We start from the raw sequence: 27934 nt of genomic DNA, 5'->3' as shown, positions 1-27934 counted from the left end.
ATAATCAAATTTACTAATGTTAGGTCTGTTAATTTAAATTTTCAATTAATATGAAAAATATTTTTATGTTGTTTTAACGGTGATTCTGAACAAGTAAATTAAGAGATTTTAATTAAGAGGATAATCTTATTTATTGCGTTGACATTAACTTGAAGTATTGGCCGACGGTGTGAGGCGTATTAAATCTTTTTAAATTTTAAATGATATTTATATATAATTACTCTATTGTCGCTATAATAATAATAATAATTTTCTTTAGAACTTAAAATACCTGAATTTTCAGAATGAAAACTTGTAACTAACTTTATTTTTAATGGAGTAAACAATTGAACGAAATAATCAACCCAAATATTTTTGGTCAAAAAGGAGCATAATGAAAAGATGTGGGGTGGGTTTTAATAATACTAAAAACTTGTGGGGTCCTCGACATTATTGGGACCGAACCGAATTCAACCCGACCCGATGGTTAAAATTGTAAAAACGACAAGTTTCCGCGTGCTTACCATTAATGATTGTGACGGATCTCCTCCTTTCTCAAAGTTTTACACTTTGGTCCCTATATTGTTTTAAATTTATATATTCGTACTCTTCTTCGTCACGGGGAAAATAAATTAGATCCAATCGTATTTTCCGGTTGCCCCCATATATTTCTCGTTGACATCTTACGCCTCGATATTTAAATTATGATCAAAATAGACCCCCAAAGATGACTCCGTCAATGTGATTTCTATTCACAGTAAACAATATTTTTTTATGCATTTCTTTCCACATCAATATATAATGTAGTTATGCAGATATTTTTATTGAATTTAATTTTATGATTTAATACGAATATAAATTGATATTTATAAAATTTTCTGTTTTTATCTCAATGATTATAAAATTTCGCAGCGCATTATGTTTTGGATATGATACGGTGATGCAATTATAGAAAATATATTCTAAAATATTATGGAAATGACATAGAATTGAAGTATTGTGCGATCGACCAAATTTTATTTAATAGGAAATGACAAAAAAAAAAATGGGAAGTGTGAGCTGACCAAACAGCTTTTTCACTATTTTGTTGAGTTACAAACGTGTGAATACAATACTTTCGTATCTTTTTGACCATTCCAAAATTACAAATGGAATGAAATCACTATTTATTTTTTAACACCTTTTACACATATAATTTCTATATATAATTTTTATTATCGTGTTAATATATTTAGTACTAAGTAAATTATATAATAGAATTTAAATGATATGGTTGCTCAATATTATGCTAAAGATAATTTTGTAATATCTCATAATATATTTTTCTAAATTGAGAAGCACAGATTATAAGGTATCTTTCCTTCAAAGATATAAAATTTTAATGATCGTATTAGAGTTTATCACGTGCATTTGAGGTAAGTTTTTATTATGTAATTCCACATATTCTAAAGGCGAAAATTACCATCTTTTGGTTCCGGACAAAAAGGTGGCGCCGGCCGGCTCTCCATACTTTAACAGGTTGTTGGTGGACTATCACCAATATTTTGGGCAACAATTAAAAATTTAGTAAAATAAGAGGACCGTATAACAAAAATTGAAATAGGAAAGTTAGGACTCTTTTATGAACTTTTAACTTCACTCGTTCTCTCCTTCTCCTCTCCTCTCTCTCTCTCTCTCTCTCCAAAGTTTTATGCTTTTCTGTCTCCATGTGGCTCTAGTCTCCATTTGCATCTTCCTCGCTGCTCTCTCTCTCTCTAAATTTCTTTCGCTTTTTCAGATTTTTCTCTGATTCATATATTCCATCGAATGATCGGTAAGTTCCCTCTTTTTTTCACCAACTGTTTCTGTGTTATGCGCTTTCTGTGTAGGGGTTTCAACGATTTTGTCTGTTTCTGCTCTTGTTCTGTTCCTGGGTATGCCGAAAATTCTGTTTGGAATCATGGGTGTTAAGTGATTTGTGTCGGGCTTCTTCTAATCGAGTGCCCATAACTTCGAGTTGTGAAGCTGTGTTGCATTATGAGCTCGAGATCTTGCTCGGGCCCTGCTTGGTAACTTGTGTTCTGCAGCTAGATTACCCCCAATCCATGTAAATTCCAGTTCTTCTTGCTTTTTTTCCTCGTGATATACTCCGATATCTGGACGTTTCTTTCTTCTTCTTTCCTGTTGCGGATCTTCTGTAAATTTCTCAATTTCCTGGTTGTTTTAGTGAATCTGTCATGTTTTTCATGTCGGTTGTGTACCCAATTTGATTTCAGTTCAAGACCCTTGATGTAAATGTGGGTGTATCCAATTTTTTTCCGTTGTCTGGATTGTTTCAGGGCTCCTTATTGTTCGATTTAGCGAATTGCTTGAGTTGATGATGGCATAGTGTGATTGTTATGGTAATTGTGTTGGTTTCATTGTTTTGTTTCCTGCTATTCAGAGCTCCTTGCCTGAGAAGATGGTGGCTGAATCATGGTTCCGTAATCTGTGGAGACTCCCGAAAAAGCATGAAGGCAGTTCGGATAAGGCGGTGATTGGAATGTTGGCTTTCGAGGTTGCAAGCTTGATGTCGAAACTGGTTCATCTATGGCAGTCTCTAAGCGAAAAGAATATCGCAAGGCTTAGAGAGGAGATTACCAATTCCGTGGGGATAAAGAAGCTTGTCTCCGAAGACGATAATTTCATAGTAAGTTTAGTATGTGCGGAGTTGATGGAGAATATGGAGAATGTGGCGAGAGCTGTGGCAAGGCTCGCGAGGAAATGCGAGCACCCGAGTCTGAAGAGCTTTGAGAATTGCTTCAGTGACATGATCAAGAAAGGTGCTGACCCATATGGATGGCAGTTTGGGTGGAAGAAAATGGACAGGAAGGTGAAGAAACTTGAACATTTTATCTCGGTTAATGCAAGTCTGTACCAGGAGACGGAAATTCTGGCGGATCTTGAACAAACTTATAAGAGAATGATGTGTAGTGAGGCTGCATCCGAGAATTTACTGGAGTACCAGAAAAAAGTCTCTTGGAAACGACAGGAAGTGAAGAATTTGCGGGAGGTGTCTCTATGGAACCGGACTTATGATTACACTGTGCTTCTCTTGGCTAGATCGAGTTTCACGATATTTAGTAGGATTAAACATGTTTTTGGCATTCATTACGCAACAGAGGCAAGCGAGTTAAGCTCGGTGGATTCTGATTTCATTGGTCGTAGTCATTCGGTTTCTACACTTTCTCAAGCTTTGCCACATCAATCCGAGACCAGCAGTCTTCCCAGATTTGCTTCTGGTCCCCTTGGGAGATATACAACTCCAACATCTGGTCCACTTACTGCAAGATCCACAAAGATGAGCGATTTTCTTTCGGGTCCTCTGAGCACCTCTCCTCCTAAATCAGGTCCCCTTGCTCCAGAAAAGAACAAACGTTTCAAGTTCTACTCGGGTCCACTCGGAAAGCTCACTGCAAAATCCGGCCCGATCCTCGGTATGGGAAAAAACGGCAAGAAAATGGGGCAGACCCCTGAAATGTCGCCCATCTCTTCGGGGAAAAAACACCACTCAAGAACCAACCGGTTGACTCAAGTGGGACCGTTTAAAGGCTGCATGGTTTCTCAAGACGGGATTACTCCTCTCAGCATTCGGATCCAGAATGGGGCTAGAAATAGTAGTGCAGAACGACGTCATCACCATCTCCCCGAAGGAAACTCTGATTTTGCTCACATGGATAACTCGGCATTTCAGTCACGACCAAAGCTGTTAGATGCTCCTCCCGATACCCTGGGTGCTGCCTGCCTGGCATTACACTACGCAAACGTCATTATCGTGATAGAGAGATTTGTGGCATCACCTCACTTGATAGGTGATGATGCAAGAGATGACCTTTACAACATGTTACCGGCAAGCTTGCGAGCTTCTCTGAGGGAAAAGCTAAAGCCATACTCAAAGAGCTTGACCTCTTTGACGGTTTACGATCCCATGCTAGCGAAAGAATGGACAGATGCAATGTTGGGAATCCTGGAATGGCTCGCGCCATTGGCCCACAGTATGATAAAGTGGCAATCCGAGAGGAGTTACGAGCATCAGAGCTTGGTGTCCAGGACAAACATAGTTTTGGTGCAGACCCTTTACTTTGCAAACCAGCAGAAGACAGAAGCCACCATTACCGAGCTTCTTGTCGGCCTGAACTATGTCTGGAGATACGGTCGGGAGCTTAATGCCAAGGTTCTGCAAGAGTGTACCAGCAGTAGAACCATTGGGAAATGTCTGGAAACTGAAAGCAAGTGAATCCTCTCCATCTCCATGGATATATACCTCGAGAAACTGGCGATGAACCATCGGGGACCAAACCTCAGGACATTGCTTCGGACCAGCCCTCACAAGCCGGAGGATGGAAAGTAGTTTAAGTACTTCTGGTAAGGATACATTATCCGACATGGATGAGAGGTATAAGCAAGCTATTCCATCTTTTTCCTTTGTCTGTCATGGTCTTGGATTGGAAATTCTGACGCTTCCTAGGATCAAGATGATGAGTCAGTGTATATTCTCTATGAATTTTTGTGGCGAAGTATACTGCTTATATACATAAAATCATCATTTGGGTTGAGTTTGATTCTGTGAATGCCTTGTGGCTACAGAGAAGAATCGGAGGAAATGCCGATTTGGATTTGTTTTGGCCTTTTGTACCCCAAACTTCAACAATGTCTGATGCTTGGTGAAAGTTCTCCGATTTTGGACTTTTTATTTCAATTTGAGAAGTTCGGGTAAAAAGTGCAAGAGATTCAAAGTTGCGGGCTTTTCTAGTTGGGGATATGGAAATCAAATTAAAACCCCTAAACTTTTAAAGTTTATTATGAAACCCAATGTTTTAGTTTGAACTATTTTAAGCCCAGTTCTATTTAACATTTGAAATAAACGAATACAGAAAGACATTTCTATATTGTATCGAATTTCTTTGAATGGATAACGCAATAGAAACATTTGTTAGTTTGATATGATTGATGGTTAAAAATAATTCAAATAAAAAGATATGATTAAATTTTGAGAGTTGTTTTGATTTTAGTATAAAGGTTACAATTTGATATGAGCTCAAAAGATAAGGTTTAATCTTTAATTATTGTCTCTTTTAATAGAAATCATCAGAATTATTTTTTTTCTTTCTGAAATTTAATAAAATATTCTATCGTTTTATCTTAATATATTGATATAACTCTTCACACATGAATATAAAAATTAGAAAATTTGAAGATTCCTATCCAGATTTTTAATTTTTTAGTAATGTTAGATATTAATTATGATTCCAATATTTTTTGGATTAAAATAGGAACTAAATGTTAATAATCTAAAATAAACAAAATTCATCCTTTTTTTGCTTTTCTTCCTATTAATTTTGTTTTCGTGGACTTCTCGTCTTTAAAATCAAATTTTAGTAGTTTAGGAAAGAAAGAGGCCGTACAGAAACTGCGTCGTATTCCGTGTGTCGTGTGGCGAAAAGCCAGCGTAAACAAATCCGTTGAGCGGCAGGGGAAGGAGCCTCTCTCTCTCTCTCTCTCTCTCCGCCGTGCTATGACGGCGCCGAGGCCACCGTCCGGTCGATCACGGTCGCTCCAAGATTCGTCGGAGTCGGAGAAGATGGAGGGTACCGGTAGCTGGGACGCGCTTGAGTGGACCAAAATCGAGGTATTGCTTCTGAATTCTCCGAATTCTAGGGTTTTCTCCGTCTTCCCCCTCTGTGAGTTAATGTATATATGAACTTGAAATTACACGTATTTTTGGTATAATTGGTCGAGGATTTAATGCGTTCTTGTTCTCTATTGATGGGGGCCAGCCGGTTTCGCGGTCGGTTTCTTTTGGGAATTTGGATTGCTTGCTTGAAGAAGAGAGGGTAATCGTCGAGGTAAGTCTTCTTTGTAATGAAATTTATTGTTTTTAATTCGATTTCTTTTTACTCCCTGTTGTGGTAATGGTTGCCTTGGTACCAATATTTTAAAAAGAATTTAGGTGGACATGGATGTTTTGCGCCGAGTTTCTCCGGATTGATTTGATTTAGGAATTTGGTTTCAGGGTTACGGAGTTGTCCTCATGAACACGGATGAGGCTGGGACCCTTTTGGTGACCAATTTTCGTATTCTGTTCTTGGTATGATTTGGTCTTTCTTCTATTTCTTCTTGGTGCGTGTGACAAGTCATTACAATATTTACCTGGATGCATCACACGTAAAGATTGCTTCTGACTTCATTTTGATCCACTCTGCTAGTCAGTGTAATGGTTATGCATTGAAGAATGTGAAGGAACCCTGATACTTACAATCAATGAATTCTTTGTTTTTCTTCGTAAAGAGTGAAGGAACCAGAAAGATTATTCCACTCGGTACAATTCCGTTGGCAACTATCGAGAAGTTTAGCAAAATGGTCAGTTGTTATATCTCTGGGGATAAGTTATGTGATAAAATTGATGAGTTAGTATCCGGAGTTTGATGCGATTATTTGTGTGTATCTTCTGTTTCATACTTAGGTGCAGAAAATCCAATCGAATACTCGTCAATCTGAGAAGAATCTGCCAAGACGTCTTTTACAGGTCACTGGTATGTTCTGCTTATTCTTTTCTAGAGCTTATTTTGAGCAACTATTGTTAGTTTGCAAGGCTAGCTGAAAGTTTTCTAGAACGTTTTATCATGTCCGAGGCTTTCTTATATCTGTTGGGAGTTCTATTCCCATGCTAGAACTTGTTCGAAAGGAATATGGTATATTGAGGTAGCAGATGGTCTAAAATGGATGGGTTTGCATCATCTGTAATCCTGTACTTTGGGTTCTTCAATTTTTAGGGTTGCAACTTCTGTTTACCCAGTGAATTACGAAGACCTGTTCTCAGTTCTTTGTTTTCAGTGACCATGTATTACCAGTCTTGCTTCCGTCTACTGAGCGTACAATTTCTTTCATTCTTGGTGTAGACACTGCTTGTACCATTTCTGCTACTTAGTCATCTTCTTTCTAGACCTGTTGTACATCATATCTTGGATATGTGATAGTATTTGAAAAAATGATCATTTTTTATGTGTATCTTATGCTTGGACCAGCCACATTCACCTTCTTACCTCGTATCTTAACTAAAATGTGTTAAATTTGACCAAAATAAAAGAAGATGGCAGACAAGGCAATGCTATCGTTAATGCTTGTGGCATGAAGTACCTGTGCACACATATTTTTGGTGAATGAATGATACCTTGTTTCGTTTTGGTTTCTGTTTTCTGTTCTTATTTCCTGCCAATACTTGTGTTTGTCAGTGGACATTACCTGGCAGATGTTGGTTGAAGGCTTCTTTGTCGATGATTTTATAACTTCTGTTGAAATTTCAAAAGGCATAAATGTTGTAAACCACTTGGATTTTGTAGGCAAAGATATGAGAATAATTGTCTATGGTTTTCGTCCACGAACCAAGCAGGTGAAATTCTCCTTCCTCCTATGCTGCTCATTGCAACTCTTTATTGGTCTCTATATGATTTTATGAACAAACTTTTGCAGAGACGTGCGGTGTTTGATGCATTATTGAGGTGTAGCAAGCCAGTGAGAATCTGGGATCTTTATACTTTTGCATGCGGGCCTTCCAAATTCTGTAACACGGATCCAAAGGAAAGATTACTGAATGAATATTTCCGTCTTCTCGGAAGAAGTTCTTTACGAGCGTCAGTGGATATGATTGAAGATGGATCATTCACATTGTCCAATGAGATGTGGCGGATAACTGGTTTAAACTCCAGTTATAACTTGTGTCAAACTTATCCGTTTGCTTTGATGGTTCCAAAATCCATAAGGTAGGCCACTGAGATCCTTATAGAGGAACAAAAGAATTCTACCAATGCCCCCTCTAGAGTTGTTAACAATACATCTGTGTTCAACTGTAGTGAGAGCTTCACTCGTATATTCCCAATTAACAGGAAAAACTCCGCTTCATTATAACCTTGTTTTATCATTTGGTTCGTCTCTGTTATAGATGCAATACAACCACTTTTAGCTGTTAGTCATGAAAAGCAAGTTAACACATTTCTGCTGGTGCCAGTGATGAAGAGCTACTCCAGGCATCTACTTTTCGGGCAAGATGCCGTTTACCTGTGATTACGTGGTGTCAGCCAGGTAGAATCCCGGGTTCTGTTTGCTTTTGTTTCAATTTTGTTGGTGTAGCTTCCGGATTGACATGCTGTTTTCTGGTCTTGATGATAGGAGGTGGAGCTGTGCTTGCACGCTCATCCCAACCTTTAGTTGGTCTTATGATGAACATGAGGAGGTATAGAAGTTAAAATATTATGTCTGGACATGAGGACGATAATTTACTTTCAGTTTTTATCTCCAAGTCCTTGAGACTGTACATTGTGAACTTTTCTGTTCCTGCTCCTGCTTCCTGAATTGGTCATTCTTTATTTATTTTGTCCACTTTTCCGCAGCAACTATGATGAGAAGCTTGCTGCTTCATTCTGCACTCAGCTAGCTGCTTGTGATGGAACACGAAGGTGAGTTTGTGAGGTTTATATATATATATGAACAAGCATTGTTGTAACATCTTATATTAGTATCATGGGACATGGATTAGTGGTACTGTGCATGCATGAAGGATATAATACATGAAGATAAGCTTGGCAACACATCAAATAGTGATGGTTCCAAATCTTCGTATTAGGGTTTCTTTGTTGATTCTCATAATGCCCTTAAGCTTGTCATGTCAAAAAAATTTCTTATTCCAAATGTTTTTTTATTATATTAAGATATCAATCATATATTTAATTATAAGAGAAATTAAATTTAGTTTATATGAACTGAGTTCTCCATTTGATTGAACATTAACCATCTGGATTTGAGAACTAATTTGTCATCTTTTAGTTCTACATGGTTGGTGGTTGCATTTCTTGCATAATTATGTTGTCAATATTTATGTAGAATGCAAGTAAAAAGCATATTAATCATGAATGCTCTTCACAACTAGAAATTACAATTCTTCTTGATATCGCTGAACTTTATATTATTCTCTGAGATCTGATACATCAAAAGGCCTCTGTTTGGTTAGAACTGAAATTCACTTTCAATTACTGGTTACATCCAATACGGTTATTTTTTTCTTTGGGTGAATTAAGAAAAGATGCACTGAACTGATCTTGTTTTTACATTGTAGGAAGCTTTATATAGCAGATGCGAGACCTAGGAAAAATGCTTTAGCAAATGGAGCAATGGGAGGTGGCTCAGAATCTTCATCAAATTATTTTCAATCCGAAGTCTGTAACTGATCTATGTCGTTTTGATGCTGAAAGCCTTGCTCTTGGGAGATTGTTTGGTTTTTATTATGGTTTTCTTTCTTCAGATTGTTTTCTTTGGAATAGATAACATACATGGTATGAGAGAGAGCTTCTGTCGTCTTAGGGATTATGTAGATATGCATGGCACAACATCATCTGATGGGATGTCATCATTCTTGGTAAGCACCGAATACCTAGGAACTTTCTGTAGTTGTAATTTTTGTTGATATCTGTAAGCAGTTTAACTACTTTTTGTTCCCCCACATTGTTTTTCTAACTATCATTTAACCCTCAGGTATTTCAGACGTGAAATTGGATGTGTGTTGTTGAGTGAAGTTTTGAGATATGGACATAATTTCACATAACTATTATGTGAAAGTTCGCTACATTCACCGCTATTGCCGTGTCATAATTTTTTTTTTTTGGTTGATGGAGTTCTTAATGCAATCATTAGACTCTATCTTCTTTGATAGATTTCATTATAGTGATATACCATGATCTGTCATATGTCTCTTCCGTTTCTACTGATGCTGTATCTGTTTATGTGGGACTGGAATTTGCAGAGACATGGTGGTTGGTCATGGAGCGGAGGTAATCTCAGCAGTATGTCTGCATCAGTATCCACACTCGGAGATAGTGGTTGGTTGATACATGTCCAGAGCGTCTTAGCTGGTGCAGCATGGATTGCTGCACGTGTTGCTATGGAGTCTGCATCTGTTCTTGTGCACTGCAGGTTAGTTATCTTGAGGTCATATAATTATAATCTCACCAACTGTTTTGCTTGGATATAAGTTGTGATGCTTGTGATAAGATGAGATGCATTTTCTTGAGGTGTAGACTTAATATATATAGATTGCATAAAATGATTGAGAAAGACAGTTTGGTGTTCTTAGTAGATTTTTTTTTTTTGTGCCATGATGTATTTATGCAGTGATGGATGGGACAGAACAACTCAGCTGGTTGCTCTTGCATGCTTATTGCTTGATCCATACTACAGGACATTTGCTGGGTTTCAGGTATTCCCTAGGCTATGGTTTCAATACTTTTTTTAGTGCCTTTTTTTCCCATCTCTGTGCGTGAGAAGTTTAGTCAAGTGGTTTTCAAGCTTTATAGGATTTTTTTATGTCCGTCGGATGAGAATGCTACTGTATTGTATTATCTTTGCAACTAATTCCCCTGCATCAGAATCTTTATGAGGTTTTTGCTTTACCGCATCATTGTCTTATGTTGCCATTCCTATTGTTCTGGCTTTACACACCAGGCTCTTGTCGAGAAGGATTGGCTAGCTTTTGGGCACCCATTCTCGGATCGCGTTGGAATGCCTAACATATCTGGATCTGGTACCGAATTACCAAGACAGTCTTCTTCTGTTGCAAGCTATCCTTCATCTCCAGTGCGACAGTCTACAACATCAATGGCCTCTCAATCTTCTAGCTCTTCGCATGGGCAGAACAACTATTCTCCTATATTTTTACAGGTGAGCTGCTATTGCTTGGAATTACAATAATCTCTTTGATGTGGTTAGATCTTCTTTGGCGGCTGAACCTGAATAGGATGTTCATGCCTGTGTTTGCAGTGGGTTGATTGTGTTGCACAGCTATTGCGGATGTATCCTTCTGCTTTTGAGTTTTCTTCGGTATGTATTAAGGTTGATCTATGTCTAATAACCTCATGTTGAACTCCATCCTGTCAAAGTGCTCATTGCCTTTCAATGTGGTGTTTCAGACTTTCTTGGTAGATTTCATGGACTGTGTACTTTCATGTCGTTTTGGAAACTTTCTGTGCAACAGGTAAGTCTTCTTTTAGTTTCCCTCTTGGTTCACATTGGGATGAAATTTATTTCTAAAAGCTGATAGTCCTTATGTAGGATTATAGATATAATCTATTCCTAGTTTACTGTATTTTGTGTGTGAAATTGAGCGACTTGTGTTTTGGAGCACAGACTTACTTTGGTATATATCTCACCCTACTTTATATGGTGAACATTCCAGTGAAAAGGAGAGACAGCTATGCGGGATTTCTGAATCGTGTGGATGCCTGTGGGCATACTTGGCTGATCTACGTTCGTCCGGTGCAATCTCTCATGTCCACAGTAACCCATTTTACGATCCTTTGAGATTTGATGGCCCCTTACTACCTCCCGCAGCAGCTCTAGCCCCGACCATATGGCCTCAGTTCCACCTTCGATGGGCCTGCCCCTTGGAAGCCAGTGCTGCGGAAATTGAGGTCCAGTGCAGAGCCATGGCAGCGAAGTACTCCGAGACACAGAAGGTAACTCACCCTTCTTCCCTTCCTGGGTGAGAAGCCTGGTCCGTTTCTTCCTTCCGTTCCGTGGGCATGTATAAAAGTATCCACATAGCTCTCGTCTATAAAGGACCAACCCAGTTCGTATCCCCATCTAGTGGGGTGTTGGGGAAGGGAATATACTAGATCACCTTACCCCTACATTTTAATGTAGAGAGGTGGATTCGAACCCGCACCCCACAGTAAATGGTTTTACCGCTGAGCCAAGTCGGCCCTTCAGCTCTCGTCTATATGAGAGAAAATTATTTCCAAGCGTTAAAGTGTAGGCAACTCGAATGTTTCCTTCAGTTTCCCCTACCATGTTATGAAATTTACATTTCAGTGTATTATAATTAACCAAATAAACTGGTTGAAACAGGAGAACGAAGCAGCGGAAAGGAAGATTGAGGAGATGTCATTTGCAATGGAGTCAATGGGTGCAGAATTGATGAGAGAGAGACAGATGAGCCGCTCGGCTAGAGAATCGGCAAACAGAGCCACCAAGGAGTGTGCAGCGGTAAAGCGAGCCGTACAGTCGCTGGGCTGCAAGGTTAACTTCACCTCAAAGACAGGGGATTGCACGGTTGACATCGAGTGCAACCCACCGAAATTCTCTCACACTCCTCCCCCTCCTCCGATGAAAAGACCGTCCGAAAACCAACGGGATGAGGACGAGTCAGATGGCTCGGTATCCATCACAGTAATGCCGGAAGGGAACAGTCAGGGCAGGAACCCGATAGGCCGAGTATGCGAAGCTTTGTGTCCATTGCGTACACGGGATGGAGGATGCAGGTGGCCACACGCGGGTTGTGCTCAGCTGGGAAGCCAGTTTGTCGGGTTAAAAGCCAACTTCGACGCCTTTGATAGGCTCTCCATCTACGACAGTTACTTCCCACCCGAATGAAAAGAGTCTTTCATTTTTTGACGTAATCAATAAGCAAGCAGGGACATGACATGATCAGAAAGGGAAGAGAATTCATCAGAATAATAAGAAACCGCCCGAAACACAGCGATAGCGAAAGCGTTAGCGTTTTGGAATGGGTCTCGGGATCTTCGGATTTGTACAGAAAAGTTATAGAGGACATGGCATAGAGAGAGGCTCAAAGGGGAATTGTCTCTGTCACCAGAAGGCAGAGGCGGTGACTCTCTGTCTGAAGCAATAAAGCTACTGCTTAGTCTCTGGTAAAGCTTTTTAACTCCTTTGTTAGTCGAATTCCGATTCTTTTCTTTTTTTTGAGGGAGGCCTTTGTCAATAAGATTTGGTACGTGTACGGCCTAGGGGATGTTTCTGTAACATGAAAATTTTTCCACCCTCAGAAGCTCCAAAGTAGAATAAAGATCGTATTACGCGTTTGTTTGAATTTACAAGGTTGGTTACTTAAATTGAAAACATGTGGGCGGGTGAAGGAAGGGCCCATTGGAATCATGACAGAACAGGAAAACCAAAACTGAAGAAAAACATGGTTTTGTTTGATGGTTTTCGTCGAAAAACCTCTTTGGCCCATTTATCCAATAATCTCTCTCCTTTTTTTTACTGCTGAAAATTACTCGATGTCTTCCTTTATCCTGATTTGTAACATTTTTGTCGGTATACAGGTTTTGGTCTGAAGTTTTCACATAAGAGAAGTCTACGTTTAATAATCACAACTATAGCGTATTATAATATAATATTTGATACAAAAAGTAATTTTGTTAAATTGCAAGTTGATATAAATATATGGGCGTGGTTCCAATTCCAACCGGACGTCAAATGCGGCGGTTCGAGGAGGAGAGGATGGTACACGTAAAGCACCGTCTCTTTGTCTTCTCATGACAAGTGTCTCCTCCTTTCTACGTCAACCCTCGCCATTTTTGTACGTACCAAAATCACGAGAGGAGTTATTTACATATATATATATATATATATATATATTTTTACAATTCTGTATGTAAACATTGTCCACTTCCCACAGACACAAGAGCAGTATACAGCCGAAAGCCGTGGGAGGAAAAAAAAGGAAGAATCAATGATTGGGGAAGATTGAAAACCACGCGAAGAAGCTCCTGTGGATTTTGGATCTCTGTTTTTCTTCTCTCTTTTTATAGGAGTAGTTTCTTCTTGTTCTTATTCCGATTCATCTCTGTGGATTTCGATTCAAGAAGCGGAAGAGGAAAAGAAAAAAAAATGCCTTCTACAAACTTGATGCTCGAAGAACCTATCAGGATGGCTTCGATTCTCGAGCCCTCCAGGCCTGTGAGTTGAAATCTTTGTTTCGCGAGCTTGACTGTGATCGTTTATGTTTTCTGGCATGTTCCGTTCTTCGTGTTTTGTCTCTTTGAGCTCAAGGGTTTAAGGGTTTCAAGGGTTTTTGTTCTGAAATAATGGTGGTTTTATGTCTGAAATCTCACTGTTGCTCTCGCTCTCTCTCTCTCTAGTTTAACAGGATCATCTATGTTTAAGCAGACATGTTCTGTTCTTCAAGTTCTTTTTTTTAGAGCTTAGGGACTTCGAGGGTTTAAAGATTTCCATGGTGGTTTTATGTCTGGAGTTCACTGATGATCTCTCTCTCTCTCTCTCTCTCTCTCTCTCTCTCTCTCTCTCTCTCTCTCTCTCTCTGTGTTTTCAGACAATATTTCCGGCGATGACGAAGATTGTGGGGACTCTGGGTCCTCAATCTCAGACCGTTGAGATCATCTCTCGTTGCCTTAAAGCTGGAATGTCAGGTACTCTCTATATAATCTGGTGCATCCATATATGTACATGAGCTCAATCATGATTGCAGTAACATAATGACATCAATCTCTACACTTATATACACATTGGAAAATCTGCATATTTCTTCTTTAATGGACAATGTAAATCATGTCTCAAATGGGTCATTATATTATCCACTCAATGATCCATTTGTGACTGGAAGCGGCACTTTTCTTCCTGATTGTCCTTAATTCATCGACAAAGTCTGTGTTCATCCATTTAACGTTTGTTTCTGCAGTGGCACGCTTTGATTTTTCATGGGGTGATAGCGAATATCACCAGAAGACATTGGATAACTTGAAATCTGCAGTCAGAAACACCAAGAAACTATGTGCAGTAAGTTCTTGTGAAAAACGAAATTCGTGTAAAGTTTTGTAATGAAAACATGTTTCAGTCATCTGACGCTGTGGATTGAAAAAACAGGTTATGCTTGACACAGTTGGACCAGAGTTACAGGTTCTGAATAAGACCGAAGCCGCCATTTCTCTTCAGGAAGGTTCATCCATTGTCCTAACGGCGGATCAGACCAAAGAAGCCAACCCCAATCTTCTTCCTATAAACTTCAGTGGCCTTTCTAAGGTCATTCTCCTTTTCCACGATCGAATCTATATACGTTTTTTTAAAGATTTTGTAATGATTCTAATGTTTCCGTAATCGGGTTTTGCCCGTTTTTCCACTGCAGGCTGTTATTAAAGGAGACACCATTTTCATCGGACAGTATCTGTTCACCGGAAACGAAACTACTTCTGTCTGGTTAGAGGTATATAACTACTTGTTCATTCAAGATCGGATCGTTCATGGAGGATTGAACTGATCTAAATATCAATATGTTTTTTTTCTTCTATAATGCTAACTTCAGTTCTTGATTTGTCGTCGTATTAATTAGGTGACTGATATTGAAGGTGAAGATGTGGTTTGTCTGGTGAAGAATTCAGCTACTCTTTCGGGACAATTGTATACCCTTCATGTCTCTAATATTCGTATAGACCGACCCACCTTGACCGAAAAAGATAAGCAGGCATGTCTCAGGACCGTTTATTACGAACCTAAACCCTTATGTCATGATCGATTTTATGTAAAGCATTTTCATTTTTGCTCCTATTTGTGTAATTTCTCAGGTCATTAGCTCGTGGGGTGTGAAAAACAACATAGATTTCCTGTCGTTGTCTTATACCCGACACGCCGAAGATGTGCGGAATGTAAGCTTCTTCTTATATGCGAAATCTCGGCTGCATATATACGATATTTTTCGTATTCATTACCTTCTTGATTTGACGAGAGAGAACGATATGAATATGCATGCAGGCTCGGGATTTTCTCTCTAAGTTGGGCGATCTCAGGCAAACTCAGATCTTCGCCAAGATCGAAAATATCGAGGTAATCCTTCAGTTTCGTTTATATTTCTCCGTTTTAAGTAGTTTTATTTTATCTAATATCGGAATCAAATTTTAGGGCTTGACGCATTTCGATGAAATCTTACAAGAAGCGGATGGAATTATTCTTTCTCGTGGATACTTGGGAATAGATCTTCCCCCCGAGAAGGTATTCTTTACCCATTCTTGGGTTAGATACCGCTTTAGATATGAATCGAGCGAATCATATCGATGTAATATATTCTTTCTTAATAAATATCTGGCCTCTTTCGACGGCATCAGGTGTTCTTGTTCCAAAAATCTGCGCTTTCCAAGTGCAATGTTGCGGGAAAACCCGTAGTGGTGACTCGGGTAGTTGACAGTATGACTGACAACCTGAGACCTACTCGTGCCGAAGCAACGGACGTAGCTAACGCTGTGCTCGACGGTAAAAAAACGATAATATTTTTCAAGGAAACCTTTGGATATTTATACTAATTATCGGAATGCTTTTGTTGAGAAGAATTGTTGTTATTGTGGTTCAGGATGCGACGCTATCCTCCTAGGCGCCGAAACTTTGCGGGGACTTTACCCCGTCGATACTGTATCGACGGTTGGGAAGATTTGCGGAGAGGTAACTCTTTTACGGCTCGAAGAATATTACTATCAATGATCGAAAATCTTACTGCCAAGAGTAATAAATTTATGGGAACAATGTGTAGGCCGAGAAGGTATTCCGGCAAGATTTGTATTTCAAGAACACAGTGAAGTACGTTGGAGAGCCGATGTCTCATCTTGAATCAATCACTTCATCCGCGGTAAACTTTCCCGAAACCTTTTCCATTTCCTGATTCGGATATTTACCGTCGGGTGGGTTATATTTCTGTTTCGGTGTAAGTAATCTCGGATCGGACATGATTACGTGGAAAAGGTACGTGCTGCCATTAAAGTGAGAGCTTCCGTGATCATCTGCTTCACTTCATCTGGAAGAGCTGCAAGGTCAGTATGATATGATATGAGCATCCATGGCTTATACAGATGATGATGATGATGATAATGATGATGATATCTCTGTTAATAATACATATACTGTGTGGATGGATGGATGAAGGTTGATAGCAAAGTACAGGCCGACGATGCCAGTGATATCGGTGGTTATCCCTCGTCTTAAATCGAACCAACTTCGCTGGACTTTCTCCGGCGCTTTCGAGGTACAGATCGATGAACTCTCTCTGTTTTTTCGTATTTAAAACTCGCTTTTGGGTCGGGTACCCGAGTTTTCCAGTGTATCCGATCTCGTTGCCATTTGGATTTTTCCCTCCTCCCCTCAGCTCGGGTTTTCCGTTGTACGGATAATCGCTGGACGAAAATCGAAGATTGGGTTACCGCCAGGCGATGAACCCGTGCTTGATTTCACCTCGGCCAAATACCCGAATTTCGGCTTTACCGAAAACGGATTAATTTCTAATCAATACATGAAAAATCATCGGTGATTAACGTTTTCGAAATGCAGGCGAGGCAATCGCTCATTATCAGAGGCCTATTCCCTATTCTTGCCGATCCACGGCATCCGGTAAAACCCATCAATCCCTCTGATTCTTTCTGGCAAATCATACATTTTTGTTGTTGTTGCGAGCATTGATTCGATTCGGATGTGAATGATTTTAGGCCGAGTGGAGGAACACGACCAACGAGTCGATCCTGAAGGTGGCTCTGGACCACGGCAAGGCATCAGGGCTTGTAAAGCCACACGACCGAGTCGTGATCTGCCAGAAAGTCGGCGACGACTCTGTCGTGAAGATCATCGAGCTCGACGATTGATCCATCCAATCAACTGACGCACCTGTCTTTGTGAGACAGCGTCCAAGTGGTCTCTGTGTTCGTCCTTTTTGTATTAACATCGGCTCATTTCTGTTTCGCGTTCATGTTTTATGAAGTTTTATGTATTACTATTACATTTTGATGTCTGTTTCCATCGATATTATTAATCCAACCAATCAGATTTGAGTGTTTTTATTGATGCAGTTTCAAGGATTCACGTGTTTACTTGGATCCCAAGTAAACTCATTGTAACTAACTCATGCTAAAGCACGATATGAACAGAGAGGAACTTCCTTCCGACATAGGGGCTCTGTTTTTTTATGAAACGTAGCAGTCGTATTTCTCAAAAGGGGGGTTTGATCAAACACATCAGAAGAATTGTTTTTTTGTCAGTTGAAAAAAAAAGAGGTAGATGAAATAAAGAGAGAAACAAATGGACATGGAAGCCGCCAAATCATGCAGTGTCTCTCAGCGATTCTGAAGAGTCTCGATGGCTTTCTTCCATTGAGACGCTCTCTGTTTCGCGTCTTCGAATGATAAAACCTTCTTTGGCTGCGAATGCAAATGAAGAAACAGAGTGAATTCTCATGATCTGGTGAAGACAACAAGGAAGTGAAACCGCTGTAGGTTTACCGTGCAGATCTTGAAGTGGGAAGGGCTCGAGACTTGGACGTTGAGTTCATTCGAGTTGTCGGACCAGATTATGTTCCCTTTGACGACGAGCTTTGATGGGTCGACGTAGATTATCTTGGGTTTGTTCGTCAGTATCAGCTGAACCTTCTTGCTCGTGATCTTCTGCAACTTCTTCACCGCTGATATCATCACCACCGATTCTCCTGGTTCCAGAAACTGTTGCCTGTCAACAAACAAAATGCTTAAATTCTTCCGACCCATGTCAACATCGAAAAAAACCCGACATACTAGGTTTTCTTTCTGTTGCTTTGACTCGTAAGAACACGCAAAATGTCACAAACAATGATGGTGCAGATCTGCAGCACCGAGTACTCTTTTTTCTAGACAGTTTCTGCTAATCCTTACCATCTCGAATCAAAAGAGTCTATGGATGCAAGCCTGGTTATCGAACCCGATGATTCAGAGGGGCCACCACCATGCCCATCGTTCTGCATGGCTGAAGCATCTCCAACATGGTTCGGGTTCCATGGAGAACCATGGCCATCATCCCTCTCGGGAGAAGCTGACTGAGACTGCAAATGAAAAGACTGAATCAAAAAAAGAGCACGAGATACCGATTTGATCTGTATTTCTTAAGATGCATGCCCGATGTTTCGGAGTCTATAAAACGTTTATACCGCGGGATCTGGAACTAGTTTTGGAGGGGTCTGCGACCTTAGATTCTTCCAGTCAATGCCCTTAAAGAAAGGGTGATTCTTGAGAGCAGCATAACCTTCTGGCCCCGCACCTAGTCTTCTGCCAGGATCCGAATCCTGAATTAAATCGTATAGAGAAATCATATATTATATTTCCCCATGATCGAATAATCAGCAACCATAAGGAAACGTTACAGCCAAATCCCCGAGATCTTACAATCAGAAGCCATAAGGAAACATTACAGCCAAATCATTGCACAACTAGACAATCTTGAGAAAAAAGAACTGAGGCACCCCTCGGGAAAATCAAACCCACGGTGCATATATAGATCGGTATCTCTTACCAGTAAACGGTCAATGAGGTCTCTCGCTGCATCTGAAAAATAATGAGGGAACTTTATATCTCTGGCAATGATTCTTTGAAAAATCAGCCATTCACTTGCATCCTTGAAAGGAGAAGTTCCTGAAAGCATTTGGTAGAGAGTGCAGCCGAGTGCCCATAGATCATTTCTGTTTGAATACGTTCAAAATGTACCAAAAGAAATTGGATTCTGTAAGAGGCATGTAACCCATAAAACTTTGACACCAAATCTATAATTGTTATTTTCCCAGAAGTCATGGTTATATGCTCAACTATATTCATAAACTCTTACCCGAATGTTGCTGGAGATGAGTTCAGAACTTCAGGAGGAACATATGCAGCAGTCCCGACAAAAGTGCAGGCCTTATCATCTGTATATGACATCGGGTAAAAAAACGGGCTTAATCCAGAATGTGACAATAATATCTCGATAAAAGACCTCCGACCTCAATGAAAACAGTGTCCGGGTCATTTTACCAGAGGCTGCATTTGGGAGCACGGTTATTCGGCTGTCTTGCATGGGCTTTACACTACCAAAATCAGCAATCTTGATGTGCCCATCTGAAGTGAGCAACAAGTTCTCCGGCTGCCATTTCAAGAAACTGTTGAGAAACTGACCATGACGGGGATTCACTGCTGCGAAAAGAATTACCTTAATGTCTCGGTGTATCAGTCCCATATTATGTATGTACTCGAGCGCATCCACAACTTCTGCAGTGTAGAACCGAGCTTCATCCTCTGAAAGTCGACCTTTCTGCCAAAACAAAAGAAGATACAGTTCGGTGCCCATTGCAAACTAATGAATAGAAAATGTCCGACTGGAATTCAAATCGTTTCTGGAATAGAATTTCTTCGGCATCCAAGAGCAAGAATAACCCTTAGATTCAACTAAAACTTAAAATTTCCCGAAAGAGAGAAAAGCACAAAAAGTAATTACTCTGGTTATCTGGTCGAAAAGCTCTCCCCCCTCGCATGATTCAAGTGCCATGTCTAAACAAAATAAACGAGACCAAAGTCACTTACAGAAGATCAAAGCAGAACACAAGAACCAAAAAAAAAAGGAAAAGAAATACCTACATAGAGAAAATGTATCTTGAAACGTGAAGAACAGCTTCACGATCCCAGGATGTTCGAGTTGATCAAGAACTATCCTCTCCAACTTAACATAAGCTGTTTTATTCTCCTTTGTGATGAATTTTTTGTCCATTATCTTCAAGGCGTAAACAGATCCTGTGTCTTTTTTCTTTGCCCTGACAACCTTCATTACAACATCAGAAAAGGATCAGAACTAACTCCAACGCAGATATCACACCGCGCAGCAACGGTGTTGGGCAAGCAAAAAGATCAATTCAGGTAAACCTATAAATGTTGCAATACCCATTAATGAAACGATTCCAAGGACAAATCCCTCATCAATTCTAAAGACAAATCCCTCACTCCTGAGAAAATATCAAGATATGAATCAACTAAATCCAAACATGCTATACAGAAGAGCAACCCCAGATTTCCAGCTTCGATCATTGGATTAAATTCCGAAGAAAGAGGAACCCCTCTTCATGATTCAATTCGGGAAAAACAAAATTAACACACCCACATTGCAGAGACTACCAAAGCTATGGGAGAAAAGGAAAGATTGAAACTTGAACTCAAACCCATCAATATACAGATAAGTAAATCGAACCGCGTACTCGAAGAATCGTGATTCAATTGGTTAAGGTAGAGACCCATATGGATAAGAGAACGAAAAATTAAAAGGAAACGGAAATAAGCAGATATTGAAAGAAAAATCAGAGACCTTAGAATAAGAACCAACGCCATAGATCTTGCCCAGTTCGAAATCCTGAATGGTGAAATTCTCCTGGGGAGCCCTAAACGCGAAGCTCTTGCTTCTGGATATATTGGCACCGTTGGATGAATTCCCTTGAAGAACAAGCTTTGAATCAAATTCCTTCTCCATCGCCAACATCTCCCTCTCACAGCCCACTTCTTCTACATCTCCAGACGACCCATCAAACAAAAGGAAAAACGATCAACGAGCGAGGAAAAAGCCAAGATTTTCAGAGACCCATTTGGATCTGCAAGGGTATGGGTGCAATCGATGGGCGTCGAGCCTTTTGTTTTTTCAGGGTGATGATGGATTCCGATTTCAAAATTCGAGAAGAAAAGGCAGAGAGAGAGGGAGAGAGAGAGAGAGAGAGAGGGAGGATTTTGATTTGCTAATTTATTGTGTGTATTGGGAAGAGCAGAGAAACGAGGGGAATTCGATGGAGGGGAGAGGAGCTGAAGAAGAGGAAAATCGGAAGAAAGATGAGATTTGACACATGCATTTCAATCACGCTTTGAACAACCAATAAAGGAGGTTCCTTTTTTTTTTTTAATATGCATATAATAAATATTTTCTTAATTCCTTGATGATGGGAAAATTTCTGGAAGAATCTATTCGTCTGATAGATAAATATTACAACAAATGCTTCACTCTCTCTGTTCGATCACTTTTTTTTTTCTCCCACCTTCGGATTCTTGTCGGATCAGTTCAGTTTGGTTCGGTGTGTAAGTTCATGTGTTGTGTTATTAACTACCGATATACATTTTCTCTAACATAAATGCCATTCCTAATTATTTTTCTCAAAAAATAATTTTTGATGTTTGGGCATTTTTTATCTAACCGATACAATAAATCCAAACTGCCAATTGGATATTAGATTTGGTAGTATGTAATCCAAAATTCGTTTGTTAAGATATAGAATGCACGTGATACAAAACAATTTAAATGGTATTTATAGGATCATAATATAATAGATATAAATTGTGTACGAGAAACAAGTTTAGATCTTCTCTTGGTGAGTTTTCTAATTGAAACGCATAAATTACCAATTTAATACTAAAAGTTAATTTCAACCTCACCTTGTCTAATTAGAGATTCAGCACTCAAAGTAAAGGTTAGTGAATTTGTGTGCAATAGATATATAATTATATATCATATATGCGCCCATATAGATTCTTTTTTATTTCCACATAAAAACCTAATTTGAAAATAATTTTATTTGATATTATAAAAAAAAAACTAATATAAGTTTACAGAACGTCAGAACCCACCTACATAATTCATCTAATCAAACCAAAAACACCACTTGCTTGCACTACAAGTAACCTGATTCACTACACATCCCATCCATCTTTCCTCGAATCAAACTCCCATTTCCGATGAGACAAACTTCCGTACATGTCAGAAAATCTCCGGAGACACTTGCTTCGTCTTCTGTAGTGTTCGTCCGTATTTCCACTTATCGCCACACCGGAGAATTTTGACGTGTCGATGGCCCAAGCCGGTCTCACGTACTCCACGGCTTGCTCGGTCCCACTGGCATTTGTGTACAGGAAGTTCATCAACACGTCCTCGCAGTTGAACTGCTCGTCCACAAATTCCCGACCCGCCTTCGCCTCTTCCGAATGGTACCTCCTGAACGCCAAACCCGCGTCCATGAACACGGCTCCCGTGAGAATCACGTTGTATCCGTTCCGGCTTCTCGCGAATTTCTCACCTCTGTATTTCATAGTTTCGTCGATGAGACGAGGGTAGAATCCGACTAGCCTATCCGGATACTCTCTCCATACTCTGAAACCCTTTTCTATATCATCGCAGGGCATCATGATGTCGTCGTCGAGCTCTAGAACGGATCTGGTTTTTATGAGAGGATCAATCTCGAACCGATTGTTCAGGGAGTTCCGTTTCTCGACTCGGATTCTAACGGGCACTGCCGAGTCTAGATCCGTCAGTTTGGGAGGTGACCCTTTGTTCCATATGACGAGAATCTCCTTCACCGAGGCGCAACGGGAGTAATGCTTAACGTACATTTTCAGATTCCAGAGACGAGCTTCGTAAGTCATCGTCACTAACGTGAACTGAGACAAGTGACCTTCGAGAGGGTAAGGTTCAGAAGCTCCATTGCCTCCATAGATGTATCCGACACCTACACACGCGAACAAAGCTCCAACACCAATCATTAAACTGAGTGTCAGTCTTCCGACGGGGGAATTAGGGTTGACGGATCCTCGGGTGGAAGGAGGTACTCGGTTCAAGCGTGAACATAGACGCCTGAACTTAGAGGAACAATGCAGGTCATAGCTCCTGCATAGTAATCCATGGGCCAGTTTGTATGGAACAATGCAGGTCACAACTCCAAGTAGAAACCCTAGTAACACTGTAACAGCAGTTGCAGCCGCGAGAGAAGTATAACCGAGAAGAATCCGATGCATCCGATCGCCGGAAATCACTCTGTCACCGTCGATGAGAGCGATGTATTCACCAGAGCTTAGCTTCTGCACATCGACATGATGTTGTCGTATCCCGTTCCATGAATTTCGACCTTTGCGTGCCACTTCGAGAGTGAACGGGACTTCGGCTTCTCTGTAATCTTCCTTTGAAAGCATCTCGATCTTGAAGATACGTGTTTGTTTCCCATAAGTTTCACCGCAATCTTGGCCAACCCGATAAAGGTTCCCGTCATGTCGGAACACTCTCCCTCCATTTCGAGCACCAAAACTCTTTCCAACATTATAGATAGGGTTATTCTTGTGCGGCCTCCATGGGCCGAGAGGCGAGTTGCTGTACCAGATCTCCAGCTGTCCGTTTTTCTCGGTCCCAAAGCTGCTGTGATCTGACCCCAACAGCCAGTAGTTTCCATCATGGTGGAGGATGATCGAATCGACGAGTGGTTTTTTCAAGATGACCTTCTCGAGCTTCCAGCTTAGGGGGAACTTATCAGCACGGTAGAGACAGAGCTCGCCTATCTCGCTGCTCTCGGGCATCATATATATCTGTAAAATATACAGTTGAAATTAGAGCAATGTCGTCCGAAATATGTATAGAGCATTTTATATGTTCGTGTTTATCATGCATATCGATCTTACTTCTCCGTGATAATCGAATACAAACGGAAACGACAGGTGCCAAGACTCATCCAACACTACGCCCAGAGGTTTCCATGTGGCTCCTTTATCGACACTTTTTGCAGCTCCTATATCCCCTTGCATTGTAGTCGGATTCTTGGTTTCGTAGAATAGGTAAAGAGTATCACCCTGTTCCATTTTTCCCATCCAAATCACATAAACCAACAATTGCGGAAAAAAAAAAGTCTATGGAAATAATGAGGCGGAAATAAGATCCCAAAAGCAGAAACAGAAAGAAACAAGGCAGCATCAATACTAAAACGACTAAAACTCATAGAGATTCATACACATGGTTAATAAAACTTCCACTTCCAAGATTTTTCCAGTTGTTGCTTAACTCGAAAGTTCTGGCTGCGACAAATTTTGCATGTTTACCACCACAAAAGCGAATGAACAGGCAAAACACTGATGCAGTCACCTGTGATATAAACATGAATTCATTTCTCGGTAGCCTATCAGAGATAATCACAATAGAGGAGTTGCAGAAGCGGGCAAAAAGGATTCAAAGGTTACACCGAATTTTGAAGAGCTGCATCATTCTGTGGTAATAACCGATCACGAGGATCATCATGCACACATTTCTCAGTTCTCTCCAGTCTCGTCACCGTAACTCAAGACAGATACGACATCAATCATCTTACCAGCTTGGTTTCAATATATCACAACACAGTCGAAGCAATACAACAGTTCAAAGAGATTCTTTTGAAACAAGCACATTATCAGAAAATTCAAAGATGCAATATATATATATGTGTATATATATACCTGGATATAGAGAAACGGATCGGCAACGAAGTTACTGGGGAAACCAGAATCGGTGACTGAGGCACAGGTCAGAATAGGGTTGGCCACGGGCCACGCTTTACTCTTCTCTCTCCATACATTCACCTGAAACGATCCAGTCCTCGTAGCTTCAGATAACAATGCCTCAACAATCACACAAACCCTAGATGATCTTCGCACCACCAAAGCGGAAAAAACCCCGATACCAATGACGAAATCAAGAAACCTAGATGATCCGTACCAATGCACACACACGATCGCCAGAATTGATTTCCTCTTCTCTAAGAAGACACGAATCTCGTACTGAATAATGCACACATCCCTTGAAAATACACCTAAAAGAATCGAAATTACACAGATAACTCACTGTTTCGATCGGTTTGAGAGCGAAAGGAGAATCACCGTAAAAAACGCCAATCGACCAGGAACCCTCATTGTCTTCTCTGCACCCTGCAGACGACGGAGACGGCGACGGCGACCCCTCCGTACGGCGGAGATGTGAGGGATACGCCAGCCACGTGTACGCGGCGGCAACAAACGCGTAAAATACAAAGCAGCACGCGAAGAACGCGAATCCGGAGAACGTGAAACGACGGCCTCCTCCTCCGCCGCCGCCGCTGCTATGGTAGTTGTGACCATGTAAACGATGATGATGGTGGTGATTGTGAGCGGTGGAGTGTTGTTTCCAGCCACTTTTGAATCCGGAGTTTCCACCGATCGCCGTCGTTCCTTCGCCGGCTCCGGAAACAGCCATTAACGGAGGCGCAACGTAGCTCTCTATCTACGCTCGGCGGCGAATGGTGTTATACATTTGTTTTTTGGCAATTTCAATTTTTTTTGTTTCGTGTTTGATTTATACTGAATTTTCCATTTTTCAGAAGCTGAGAATCTCTCTCTGTGTGTGTATATACATCCTCGGCTTTTGCATATTCGTGTGATATTATTAAGGTGACGAGTGTTTTGCAGGAGCGCAAACGTTACTTGGCATGCTCAGCGATTTTACCAGATTACCCTTGCATTTCTCGGAAATTACAGTCATTCCCTTTTTGGCATTTTTTTCCAAGCGCGAGTATGAATACACGAAGCTACTCGCTCTCTTCGAGTCGCGCGTGTGTTCCTGGTGGTGCACGCGTAGAGACCGGACCCCAGCCGCTGCTGGTGACGTCATCCCAGCTAGTTTTCCGCCACGTCGGACATGTACCGTATAGTAACGCTATAAAAGTTCATTTCTCGCATATAGATTCTGGTTCGAAAATATATATATATATATATATATATATATATTATAGTGAAGATAGTTTTGGATATTTATTAATTATTATATGGTCCATCCATTAAATAAGTATATGCGATTTCATATAGATATATCAATATTAACGTTAGTAAAATGAAAATAACAATTTCGGCAAGTATCACAAACATGGAAACACTGCGTCTGTAATCAATAAATATTCTTTAAATCTTTCATCTTTTGGTAATAATATCTTTCCTTTACTGGTGCGTAAGGGACCATTAAAATAAATTTCGGAGATGAATATTCCCTTTGTAATTAACAATTATTCAGAATTTAAAAAAAAAAATATTTTTTTGGGGCGATTTTTCGCAATAAATGTTGATGTGACAAAAATGATGTGGTTGGACAGTTCGCTCAGTAGTTGGGAGATTTTGCCATGTTAGGGTTTAGTAGTAATTGTATTATAGACTGTATAATTCATGTGTGTGTCTATAATATATACATATATATATATAGGAATGAGGATTTAATGCATAAAATCCTTAATGCATGTCTCTGTCGACGCGTAATTTCGCGATGTCATAATCACAACAACATCAAGAATCAAATCATTCAAATATATTTTTTTAACAGTGAAATCCGTCTCACAGTTACAGGTCGGATAATATCTCGGACAGTAAATCCACAGTCTCTTACGCAGTAGCCAGCAAACCACACGAAATAGATAAACCGGTCAAAACTGACCGGTTCAAAGTTTAGAAAAAATCGAACCCACAGCAACAACAACAACATCGTATATAATGGATCTGTCATTTTCCAACTGAATTGGAGATTTTTCCCAATATAATTCAAATATTTATTGGATCGTCTCCTCCTAAAAACGCAAGGGAGATTTCGTTACAAGAGAAGTTTGGTATATATGTGGATTTTATAAGATGATTTGGATCGAATTTATATATAATAAATAAAAAAAATTAGGATTAAATGGTATACATGAAACTATAGTCCTAATAGCATCATTACATGTATTGATACAAAAGAAGATGTTGCCATTGCATTTGTACATTTGATCAAGGAATGTCACGAGAAGATAGATCTACAAACAGAATATAAGTATCAACAATTTGTGGGGCACAATTGTAAATACCAAAAGTAGAAATTTTAGAGGGTTATGAAATTGCAATTGAGGGGGCGAGAGAATACAAAATTATCAGATTGGCCCCGTGAGTTTTCACGTTTCGATCTGGTAGCCCTTTCACCATAGAATGTAGAATAAAACCGTATACAGTGTTACAGTGAAAGGGCAGGAGCCATGAGGTTTGGCACATTAACCACCAGATCCACTTGATCAATTATTCAATTCAGAATAAATATTCTAATAAATAGACTAAATTTTTAAATAATATAAGAAAAAAAATAAAAATTAGTAAAAAAATAACTTATATTATTTATAATAATAAAAATTACAAAATGAGAGAAAATACGTCAATCATTACATTTAGAAAATAGTATAGGTTAAAAATAATTTTATTCTTATAAAATTTTTATTTGAAATATTTTTTTAACTAGTTCATTTAAATTTTTTAAAAGATATATTGATTAATTTTTTTATCAAATTATATTTTTATTTTCTTACAATATTTTCGAAAATTTAAAATTACCACGATATAAAATACCTACCACAATTTAACCCGATTTACAATTTTAAATTTATAACACATTATATTTTAAAAATAATATTTAGAAGAAAAGAAAAGTGGGCCTAAAAAATTGGAGGCCCTGTGGCAGCAGGGCCCTGATAAGGATTCCTGTAAAAATTGGAGGCCGCAAACTAAAAAATGAATGATTATATTTATTTATT

The 27934-nt window shown here is 39.7% G+C and overlaps 5 protein-coding genes across 8 annotated transcripts; 3 read left to right on the top strand and 2 right to left on the bottom strand.

The window, feature by feature from the left end:
• The first annotated feature begins 1630 nt into the window (after positions 1-1630).
• LOC104816453 lies at positions 1631-4685 on the top strand. 2 transcript variants are annotated; one of them, XM_010545296.1, is made up of 2 exons: positions 1631-1792; positions 2402-4685. In XM_010545296.1, the coding sequence occupies exon 2, from the start codon at positions 2420-2422 to the stop codon at positions 4232-4234; it is 1815 nt and encodes a 604-aa protein (XP_010543598.1). In that variant the 5' UTR covers positions 1631-1792; positions 2402-2419; the 3' UTR covers positions 4235-4685. The 2 variants fall into 2 exon arrangements, with proteins under 2 accessions (XP_010543598.1, XP_010543599.1); XM_010545297.1 differs by lacking the exon at positions 1631-1792 and adding an exon at positions 1799-2065.
• Positions 4686-5375: 690 nt separating this feature from the next.
• LOC104816452 (phosphatidylinositol-3-phosphatase myotubularin-1-like) lies at positions 5376-12875 on the top strand. 2 transcript variants are annotated; one of them, XM_010545294.2, is made up of 19 exons: positions 5376-5626; positions 5775-5843; positions 6011-6085; positions 6286-6357; positions 6461-6530; positions 7338-7387; positions 7468-7757; positions 8003-8076; positions 8164-8227; positions 8385-8450; positions 9107-9206; positions 9293-9406; positions 9791-9960; positions 10159-10243; positions 10489-10704; positions 10804-10863; positions 10953-11017; positions 11219-11498; positions 11890-12875. In XM_010545294.2, the coding sequence occupies exons 1-19, from the start codon at positions 5513-5515 to the stop codon at positions 12412-12414; spliced, it is 2559 nt and encodes an 852-aa protein (XP_010543596.1). In that variant the 5' UTR covers positions 5376-5512; the 3' UTR covers positions 12415-12875. The 2 variants fall into 2 exon arrangements, with proteins under 2 accessions (XP_010543596.1, XP_010543597.1); XM_010545295.2 differs by lacking the exon at positions 11890-12875 and adding an exon at positions 11686-11812 and having other exon boundaries at positions 5513-5626; positions 11219-11524.
• A 378-nt stretch (positions 12876-13253) lies between these two features.
• LOC104816451 (pyruvate kinase 1, cytosolic-like) lies at positions 13254-17610 on the top strand. Its single transcript, XM_010545293.1, has 17 exons — positions 13254-13363; positions 13463-13743; positions 14117-14213; positions 14483-14580; positions 14668-14823; positions 14927-15004; positions 15131-15262; positions 15363-15443; positions 15550-15621; positions 15697-15786; positions 15900-16044; positions 16142-16230; positions 16319-16414; positions 16528-16595; positions 16708-16807; positions 17110-17169; positions 17265-17610. Exons 2-17 carry the CDS (start codon positions 13675-13677, stop codon positions 17415-17417), a joined length of 1584 nt encoding a protein of 527 aa, XP_010543595.1. The 5' UTR covers positions 13254-13363; positions 13463-13674; the 3' UTR covers positions 17418-17610.
• Positions 17611-17694: 84 nt separating this feature from the next.
• LOC104816450 (3-phosphoinositide-dependent protein kinase 1) lies at positions 17695-21424 on the bottom strand. Its single transcript, XM_010545292.2, has 11 exons — positions 20902-21424; positions 20184-20364; positions 20044-20096; positions 19759-19860; positions 19584-19692; positions 19399-19477; positions 19090-19255; positions 18728-18862; positions 18456-18622; positions 18051-18273; positions 17695-17969 (listed from the first exon to the last, which is right to left on the bottom strand). Exons 1-11 carry the CDS (start codon positions 21070-21072, stop codon positions 17886-17888), a joined length of 1470 nt encoding a protein of 489 aa, XP_010543594.1. The 5' UTR covers positions 21073-21424; the 3' UTR covers positions 17695-17885.
• Positions 21425-22130: 706 nt separating this feature from the next.
• LOC104816449 (glycosyltransferase family protein 64 protein C5) lies at positions 22131-25727 on the bottom strand. Of its 2 annotated transcripts, none has more exons than XM_010545289.1 (4): positions 25207-25727; positions 24822-24944; positions 24018-24185; positions 22131-23924 (listed from the first exon to the last, which is right to left on the bottom strand). In XM_010545289.1, the coding sequence occupies exons 1-4, from the start codon at positions 25591-25593 to the stop codon at positions 22266-22268; spliced, it is 2337 nt and encodes a 778-aa protein (XP_010543591.1). In that variant the 5' UTR covers positions 25594-25727; the 3' UTR covers positions 22131-22265. The 2 variants fall into 2 exon arrangements, with proteins under 2 accessions (XP_010543591.1, XP_010543592.1); XM_010545290.2 differs by having other exon boundaries at positions 25242-25568.
• Positions 25728-27934: the final 2207 nt, after the last annotated feature.

This window comes from Tarenaya hassleriana, unplaced genomic scaffold (genome assembly GCF_000463585.1).
Source record: "Tarenaya hassleriana unplaced genomic scaffold, ASM46358v1 Cleome25, whole genome shotgun sequence".
Lineage (NCBI taxonomy): Eukaryota > Viridiplantae > Streptophyta > Magnoliopsida > Brassicales > Cleomaceae > Tarenaya > Tarenaya hassleriana.
The sequence above is the reverse complement of the archived record's forward strand: the minus strand, read 5'-3'. Positions and strand labels throughout refer to the sequence as shown.

Coding starts and splice junctions, on each gene's coding strand:
- LOC104816453 (XM_010545296.1), top strand. CDS start 2,420: ATGGTGGCTGAATCATGGTTCCGTAATCTGTGGAGACTCCCGAAAAAG.
- LOC104816452 (XM_010545294.2), top strand. CDS start 5,513: ATGACGGCGCCGAGGCCACCGTCCGGTCGATCACGGTCGCTCCAAGAT. Junction 6,531..7,337: donor ACGTCTTTTACAGGTCACTG/GTATGTTCTGCT, acceptor TGGATTTTGTAG/GCAAAGATATGAGAATAATT. Junction 7,388..7,467: donor TTCGTCCACGAACCAAGCAG/GTGAAATTCTCC, acceptor AAACTTTTGCAG/AGACGTGCGGTGTTTGATGC.
- LOC104816451 (XM_010545293.1), top strand. CDS start 13,675: ATGCCTTCTACAAACTTGATGCTCGAAGAACCTATCAGGATGGCTTCG. Junction 15,263..15,362: donor TGACCGAAAAAGATAAGCAG/GCATGTCTCAGG, acceptor GTAATTTCTCAG/GTCATTAGCTCGTGGGGTGT. Junction 16,045..16,141: donor AGCTAACGCTGTGCTCGACG/GTAAAAAAACGA, acceptor ATTGTGGTTCAG/GATGCGACGCTATCCTCCTA.
- LOC104816450 (XM_010545292.2), bottom strand. CDS start 21,072: ATGTTGGCGATGGAGAAGGAATTTGATTCAAAGCTTGTTCTTCAAGGG. Junction 20,097..20,183: donor TCAAGATACATTTTCTCTAT/GTAGGTATTTCT, acceptor TATTTTGTTTAG/ACATGGCACTTGAATCATGC. Junction 18,623..18,727: donor AACTAGTTCCAGATCCCGCG/GTATAAACGTTT, acceptor TTTCATTTGCAG/TCTCAGTCAGCTTCTCCCGA.
- LOC104816449 (XM_010545289.1), bottom strand. CDS start 25,593: ATGGCTGTTTCCGGAGCCGGCGAAGGAACGACGGCGATCGGTGGAAAC. Junction 24,186..24,821: donor ATCCGTTTCTCTATATCCAG/GTATATATATAC, acceptor AAAATGGAACAG/GGTGATACTCTTTACCTATT. Junction 23,925..24,017: donor TATTCGATTATCACGGAGAA/GTAAGATCGATA, acceptor TATATTTTACAG/ATATATATGATGCCCGAGAG.